The following is an 8,555-nucleotide window of genomic DNA, read 5'->3' on the forward strand; positions in this document are numbered from 1 at the left end:
AAAAAAGGATTATCGATAACTTGACTTTTCAACGGAAAAGTTTTGGATAACTAGACTTTTCAATGGAAAAGTTACCGATAACTTGACTTTTCAATGGAAAAGTTATTGATAACTTGACTTTTCAATGGAAAAGTTATCGATAACTTGACTTTTCTATAGAAAAGTTATCGATATCTTGATTTTTCTTTAGAAAAGTTATTGATATATTGAATTTTATAAAAAAAAAGTTATCGATAGGTTGAAGTTTATATAGAAAAGTTACCGATAACTTGAGTTTACTATAGGAAAGCTGTCGATAAAATGAGTTTTCTATAGAAAAGCTATCGATAACTTTAATTTTCTATAGAAAAGTTATCGATTATTTTACTGTTCTATAAAAAGTTATCGATTACTTTAATTTTTTATAGAAAAATTATCGATTACTTTGCTTTTCCATAGAAAAGTTGTTCATAACTTGTACTTCTCTAGAAATGTTTTCGATAGATTGATATTCTTTGGGAAAGCTATCGGTAACTGGATTAATCTCTGTTAAAGTATCGATAACTTAAGTTTTCTTTAAAAAATATATTAATTTGTTTTCTATAGAAAAGTTATCGGTGACTTGATATTTATACAAAAAAGTCTAATAACTTGAATTTGATTTTCTATAGAAAATATATCAACAACTTGACTTATCGAAAACATGACATTTCTATACAAAAATTATCAAAAACTAATTTAATTAAAAACTTTAATATTTCCTTTAAAAATCTGTAATTTTTCAAAAATTTCTCCATATTTGATGAATTTCTAATGAAATTTTTTAATTTGCAATTTTTTCCATTAATATCATTCATACGCCTCTTAATGTGTAATTATGTACATTGTAATTATAAGGCGTATAATTGTTAAATATTTAAGTAAAAAAATATCACTCATACGTGATGGTTTCAATAGTAATTAATTCTTGACATTTTTATTCTCATTTAACACAGTTGAAAATGTCATAAAATTTTCCATATACCGCAAAGCACCCACGAATGCATAAATAATTTAATATGCAACAAATGTTGCCGTTTTTTTTTTTGCCACAAATGCGTATAAAATGAACATTTGATTTTCAGCCGACAATTTTAATTGACCAGTGGGTTATAAATATATTTCATAATTTCATCATTAAAGTCATATCAATTTGCATGCATGCACAACACACATACATTTGAACGTTGTTTATAAAACTGGCATTAAACAAATAATAAAAATTAAAAATTTAATTACGCAAAATACTTGGTTATCTCTATTTATTAAAAACAAACACACACGTGACAAAAATTAAAAGAAAAAACTTTCACCAATATCAACAGTACTTGTTAATGTTAAAACAATTTAAGTTAAAAATGTAAGAGAAAAAATATTAATTTAATTATTATTTTTTTATTACAGCTCGTCACTCCCCCACCCCAGCTCCCTCACGTTACAGACGTGCCGGCAGTGAACCCTATGTTCCACCACCAACCTACTGGAACCGTGGCTCAAGTGTAGCTCCTCGTGCTCCATCTGTATTCGATCGTGCACCATCCGTATTCGATCGTGCCACTAGCTTGGCTCCTTTCACCCGTCCCTTGTTCCGTGCCAGTTCATTGGAACCCTTGGATGAACTCTTTGCCAGTAAGTTAGATAAAGATAATGTTTTCCAGCGTGCTGGCTCACCAAGTCCCACTCCCGTTAAGGCTGGTCGCTGGGGACCTCGCCCCACTGAAGTTGCCTATGATGCTGATGGTAAACACACACAAAAAAAAATTCAATTCAATTCAAAATTTCAAAATTTTGTTAACTTTTTATTCGTTTGCTAAAATGTTAAATGTTATTTTTGTTTCCCTAAAGGAACTGGAATTGAAAGCTAGTAGTTTAGTTACAAACTGATAAAATTATCAAGGGGAACATTCTTTCCCCCCGGTTTTTTTATTAGTGGCTTAAAGCTTTATTTTTGGTGTTACGAAATTTTAAGAATTTGGCTTAAACGAGTTTATGTTTTTATATTACACACGTCTTAATGTGGCCAGAAGCATCAGCGCAAATTTGTACCCATGATTGGCAACCGTTTTATATATTCTTCTTCTTTATATATGATCCTGTGTCAGCTAAGAATTTGAATCATTATTTGAAAAAGCTTTTACTTTACAAAATGTTCTTTTACTTCTTCAATTCCTTTTTATAACGGGATTATTTTGGAAGTAAAGAACAGTTCTGACTTTTTAGTCATTTTCACCCAAATCTCTATATGAAGAGTAGAGTATGATTTGGAAATGTCATCCAAAAAAGTTATCCTTCATCATCCATATTTCATCTCTTCCATCTTCATCTCTAACTATACTTAATCTTTCTCTAGAAAAGTTATCGATAACTTGACTTTTCTATAGAGAAGTTATCGATATCTTGTCTTTCCTATATATAAGTTATCGATAACTTTACTTTTCTATAGAGAAGTTACTTTTCTGTAGAAGAGTTATCGATAACTTTACTTTTCTATTGAAAAGTTATTGATAATTTTACTCTTCTATAGAAAAGTTATCGATAACTTGACTTTTCTCTAGAAAAGTTATCGATAACTTGATTTTTCTTTAGAAAAGTTATCGATAACTTGACTTTTTTATAGAAAAGTTATCGATAACTTGACTTTTCTATAGAAAAGTAAAATTAACGATAATTTTTCTATAGAAAAGCCAAGTTATCGATAACTTGACATTACTATAGAAAAGTTATCGATAACTTGACTTTTCTATAGAAAAGTTATCGTTAATTTGACTTTTCTATAAAAAATTATCGTTATTTTGACTTTTCTATGTAAAAGTTATCGATAACTTGATTTTTCTTTAGAAAAGTTATCGATAACTTGACTTTTCTGTAGAAAAGTTATCAATAACATGACTTTTCTATAGAAAAGTTATCGATATCTATACTTTTCTATAGAAAAGTTATCGACATCTTTATTATTCTATAAAAAAGTTATCGATATCTTTGCTTTTCTATAGAAAAGTTATCGATAACTTGACTTTTCTATAGAAAAGTTATCGATAACTTGACTTTTCTATAGAAAAGTTATCGATAACTTAACTTTTCTATAGAAAAGTTATCGATAATTTGACTTTTCTATAGAAAAGTTATCGATAATTTGACTTTTCTATAGAAAAGTTATCGATAACTTGACTTTTTTATAGAAAAGTTATCGATCACTTGACTTTTCTATAGAAAAGTTATCGATAACTTGACTTTTCCATAGAAAAGTCAAATTAACGATAACTTTTCAATAGAAAAGTAAAATTAACGATAATTTTTCTATAGAAAAGCCAAGTTATCGATAACTTGACATTACTATAGAAAAGTTATCGATAACTTGACTTTTCTATAGAAAAGTTATCGTTAATTTGACTTTTCTATGTAAAAGTTATCAATAACTTGACTTTTCTATAGAAAAGTTATCGATAACATGACTTTTCTATAAAAAAGTTATCGATAACTTAACTTTTCTATAGAAAATTTATCGATAACTTTACTTTTCTATAAAGAAGTTATCGATAACATGACTTTTCTATAGAAAATTTATCGATAACTTAACTTTTCTATAGAAAAGTTATCGATAACTTTACTTTTATATAAAATATCGATAATTTTAATTCTCTCTACAAAAGTTATCGATAACTTGTTTTTTCTATAGAAATCGAAAACTTAACTAATATATTAAGGAAGTTATCGATAACCTTACAAAAAAGTTATTGAGATTTTTCTTATCATTCAATCATTCTCTCATCTATAATCCTCCTTTTTCAATTTCCTTTTTTCATTCGTATCCTGCTCGCCTTAATGTTTTCCTGCTTTCTCCTTTCTCTACTTCACGATTCCAAAAAGACAAAAAACTTTTGATATTATTTCCCACATCTTGAAATATATATATTTTTAAAATCCCCAAAATCCTTCCAACAGAACTGATGATCTCAAAAATAATTTCAATTTGAACAGCATTTACGCATGGATTAATATCAAAAATTTGTTTTTTTTATTTTATTTGTTTTCTGTGTTTTTTTATATTCTCTTCATTTGTGCGACTAAATCACAGTGTAAAATCAAAACAAAAACAATCAAAATCAAATCAAAAAAAATCACAACAAAATTGCACACAACATTTTTCTTTCTACCTCCCTATACTCTTTTTGTTAAAAAAAAATTAAAAACTAAAACATCAAAAAAAAAAAAAAAAAAATATCCAACCGAAAAAAATATCATCTATATACGTTCGCCCTTCCTAGGACTACCCATCTTCCATCCCAGAAACCGCTTCAGGGATATGTTGGAACCCAATCCCCACGCTCCCATCTCAGCCTTCACTCGTGATCCCTTCTGGTGGGATATGGATGATTTAGCTCCCATTCGTGCTGTTTCACCATTCCGTGCCACATCGATGCCACGCGGCGGTTCCGTTGCCAGGGATTCGTTCTTGTCGCCCATTAAGAATCGTTATTTGTGGACAAAACACCCCGTCAGACCATTGACTCGTAAGTATTCAAATTTTAAGTTTTTCACTTAAGTAGAGAATTTTTATTAAATAAAAACCTCAACTTGTAATATATTTTATATATAACGATTGTATAAATCCTTTCCCCATCTAGAAAAACCCTTTAGTTTTTTAGTTGAGTTTAGAGTTTTTGCAACTTGGTCCCAGTGTAAATATCAAAAATCCCGTTTGTAATGTGTGACTAAAAAGATTAATTTCATTCAAAAACACATTTGTAAAAAAGATATCAATCAAATGTTATAGATTTTGCAAGTTTTATTGGATTTGTGTTACATTTTTTTAGGTTTTAGAATGAAAAGCTTTAAAAGCTTTTAAGTTATTAAATATAGCAGTTTATATTTTGATTATTTTATTTAATTTTAGAAATTTAGCTTTAGTTGTAAGAATAATAATAATAATTTGTTTCTCATAAAATGTTTTTAAAAGCTTTTAAATATTAAATAGATTTAATGGTTTTAGTTTAGTAAAAAAGCTTAGGTGTCTTAAAGCTTAAAAAAGACATCTTAAATTATTGAAATGTGATGACCGAACATTGTTATTTTCTAAAGTTTAATACTCTGTAAAAAAGCTTTTTCTTACAAACTTTTTTTTATTTAAGCTTTTCTTTGAAAAATAACTTCGATTTTCTTTAGTACTAAAAGCATTTAGTACTAAATTTGGTATTAAAATGAGCTTTTAATAAGAGCTGTTTGTACATAAATACTCTTAAGGTGCTAAAAAGAGCGTTCATAAAGAAATTTGAAATGTGATGACCGAACATTGTTATATTATAAAGTTCAAATGCTTTTTCTTATAAACTTTTTTTTATTTAAGCTTGATTGTTACTAAAAGCATCTTTTGGTACTAAAAAATACTTTTTATTTAGAAAATTACATTTGTTTCCTTCAGTACTAAGAGCTTTTAGTACTAAATGGAGCTCAATTTTGTGTTGAAATGGGCTTTTTATACTGAAGGGTGAAAAAAAGCTTTTTGTGCATAAGACACTAAAAAGAGCTTTACGTTCTTAATGAAATGTTTAATACTAAAATGATCTTTTAGTATTAAAAGAGCTTTTAGTACTTAAACCAAGTGAGTTTTCAATGACAGATCAAGCTTTCAAAGGCATAACGAGCTTTTAGTACTAGAACGAACGTTTAATAAAAACACGAGCTTTTAGTATAAAAAACGCTAGTAATTAAACGAGATTTTAGTACTATAAAATGAGCTTTGATTATTAAAAATATATTTTAGCACTAAAACGAGAATTTATAACTAAAAAAAGCTTTTTTTACTATAAGGTACCAAAACTAGCGTTTAGTACTAAAACGAGCTCTTTGTTCTAAAACGAGGTTCTACTACTAATATGAGCTTTAGGTTCTAAACAAACTTTTAGTAGTAAAAAGAACTTTTAGCAGTAAAAGGAGCTTTTAGCACTCAATCAAACTTTTAGGAGCTTTTAGCGCTAAAAAGAGCTTTTAGTATTAAAACGAGATTTTAGTGCTAAACAGAACTTTTAATGCTAAAAGTACTTTTAGCAGTAAAAATTGCTTTTAGTATTAAATCAAACTTTTAGTACTAAAAAGAGCTTTTAGTATGATAACTTAAAAGTAACATTTTTTCGAAAAATTATCATTATCTTCAATTTTTTATAGAAATATTGTGGATAATTTGATTTTTCTGCTTTTAGCACTAAAAATAGCTTTTAGTACGAAAACGAGTTTTTAGTACTAAACGGAACATTTAGTACTAAAAGTACTTTTAGTAGTAAAAAAAGTATTAAAAGTATTTTTAGTAGTAAAAAAAGCTTTTAGTTCTAAATCAAGCCTTGAGGAGCTTAAAGCACTAAAAAGATCTTTTAGATCTTTAACGAGTTTTTAGTACAAAATAGAACTTTTAGTTATAAATGTACTTTTAGTAGCAAAAAGAGCTTTTAGTACTAAAAAGAGCTTTTAGTATGATAACTTAAAAGTAACTTCACTTTTTTCGAAAAATTATCATTATCTTCACTTTTTTATAAAAATATTCTGTATAATTTGATTTTTCTGTAGGAAATCTTCAGTTGTTATAGCGTTATGATTTCTTAATGAGCTTTTTAAGATACACCAAGCTTTATAGTATTTAAAGCTTTAATAAACTCCTAAAATGTTTCAAAATTGTCAAATACAATTTAATTTTTCTATGGAAAAGTTATTGAATAATTCAGTTTTTAAAGAGCTGTGATTTCTTAGTGAGCTTTTTAAAGATATACCAGGTTTTATAGTATTTAAAGCTTTAATAAACTCCCAAAACATTTCAAAATATTCAAATTTGATCGTATATTTTATAGTCAAACAATTGTAAAATAAAAAGAAAAAAAAACGAGATTAGACTCCTAAGCAGAGTTGTATATAATAGTAGTAAATAGTATAACAGTGAAGAACGTATAAAAACGTAAATGTTATACTTTTAGATAAATATTAAGTTTCTATCACTTTATTAATATTAACACATTTTTTCTTTTATGGAAAATTTCTATATATCACTTATCAATAGCTGAAGAAGAGGCAATTTTTGAATAAAATTTCAAAGTAGAAAACTCTCGAGCTGTAAAAGAAAAAACCTAAAAACAAAACGAATTAAAAAAAATTAAAAAACAAATAAATCTACTCATCTACGATTAAACCAAAAAAAAAAAATAAAAACGATTTTTTGAGAACTAACACAAAAAGCACTAAAATGCACAAAATAAACGAAAAAATAAAATTGGTAAGAAAAAAATTTAAAACAAAAAAAAAAAAAATGCATGTAGTAGAATTCAAAAAAAAATATATGTTTAGAACAAAAAACAAACATGAAAATTGTTTAAAAACAATGTTTGAGTAGAATGTAAAGTTCGCAAAATAAACAACAAACAAAACACAAAATTCCCCTTTTTTTAATTTAGAACAAAAACACAAACCTCTACTTACAAGTAGTTTTGGTACTAAATTATTAGTAGTATTTAGCTTATTAAATAAAGTAGTATTTAGTAGCTTTTGGTATTTTTTCTTTATTATGTATTTGGTAGTAGTTTGATATTTATGTTTTTTTGTGCTTTTTATATAAAAAAAAACTAATTTTTATTTTTTTTAAATTTCTTTCTTAAATTTTAACAGCCCATCGCGCTATGTAAATTGTGATGCTAAGTTTTAATTTATAAAATAAAAAATATAAAAAAAATAAAAAACAGCAAAACGAATTAAAGGCCTCAATGCAACAAAACAAAACGATTCTTACAAACAAATCAAACCAACAAATCTTTAGCGAAATTCGAAACGAAGAAGATTTTTTCAACTTTAAACTCTTTCTCTCCTACAAAAAAGCTCTTACTGCACAACAAAACCATCAACAACAACAACAAAAAACTACCATTATTATCATGACAATTAAAAATGCCTAAGTGTCATTTACATCACCTCTCGCAAAACTCTTTTTTTTAATTAATTTTAATTTTTTTTCTATAATTTATTTTGTTATTTTCTGTGTAAAATATTGTATTTAAAAAAAAAAAATATTAAAAAAAGCATATTAAAAAAATCTAAAAAAAAAAATAATAAAATGATTTACATTTAAGTTTGTAAAAAAAACAGTACTTTTTAAAACTTGTTCCTTTTTGTATACTTTAAATAGAAAGAAAGAAAAAAACAAACCTAAAAACACCAACAAATAAATGTATTTTTATTAAAACAGCAAAAAAAAAAAAAATATGTCAAGTGTCAAATGCACTGTCAAGTTCTAACTCTTTTTTTCTCCCTCTTTTACAACATCTTTCTCTCTATTAAAACCGCTACAACAACATTTATCTACAACACTTTGACATCATTTATATTGTGGTATTGCAAGAAAATTTGCAAAATGAATTTTTGAAAAAAATAATAACTGTCATTTGTGTCAAAATGTTAAATTATTAGTTTATTAAAATTTAATTTAAACAAAATACAATTTTTGTGAAATAATAAAAAAAAAAACAATATAAATAATTCATGTCTGCCAAAAATAATAATAAAAA

General features: G+C 26.1%; 1 protein-coding gene across 13 annotated transcripts in view; it reads left to right on the plus strand.

The window, feature by feature from the left end:
- LOC119612300 overlaps window positions 1-8,105 on the plus strand; it is a 32,875-nt gene extending 24,770 nt beyond the window's left edge. For 3 of the 13 annotated variants that reach the window (XR_005232123.1, XR_005232125.1, XR_005232124.1), the window contains exons 6-9: window positions 1,423-1,758; window positions 4,284-4,529; window positions 7,061-7,273; window positions 7,663-8,097. Coding sequence is in view for 5 of the 13 variants with exons in the window: in XM_037968056.1 (XP_037823984.1) it covers window positions 1,423-1,758; window positions 4,284-4,529; window positions 7,663-7,679 (599 nt within the window). In the remaining 8 variants the exon portion in view is untranslated. Of the gene's footprint in view, window positions 1-1,422; window positions 1,759-4,093; window positions 4,530-7,060; window positions 7,274-7,662 lie in introns of all 13 variants that reach the window. The other 10 variants (XM_037968056.1, XM_037968058.1, XM_037968057.1 and 7 more) reach the window with 5 other exon arrangements.
- Window positions 8,106-8,555: the final 450 nt, after the last annotated feature.

Source organism: Lucilia sericata, unplaced genomic scaffold (genome assembly GCF_015586225.1).
Source record: "Lucilia sericata isolate MDLA Ls3-8-SP2 unplaced genomic scaffold, ASM1558622v1 Contig001646F_arrow, whole genome shotgun sequence".
Lineage (NCBI taxonomy): Eukaryota > Metazoa > Arthropoda > Insecta > Diptera > Calliphoridae > Lucilia > Lucilia sericata.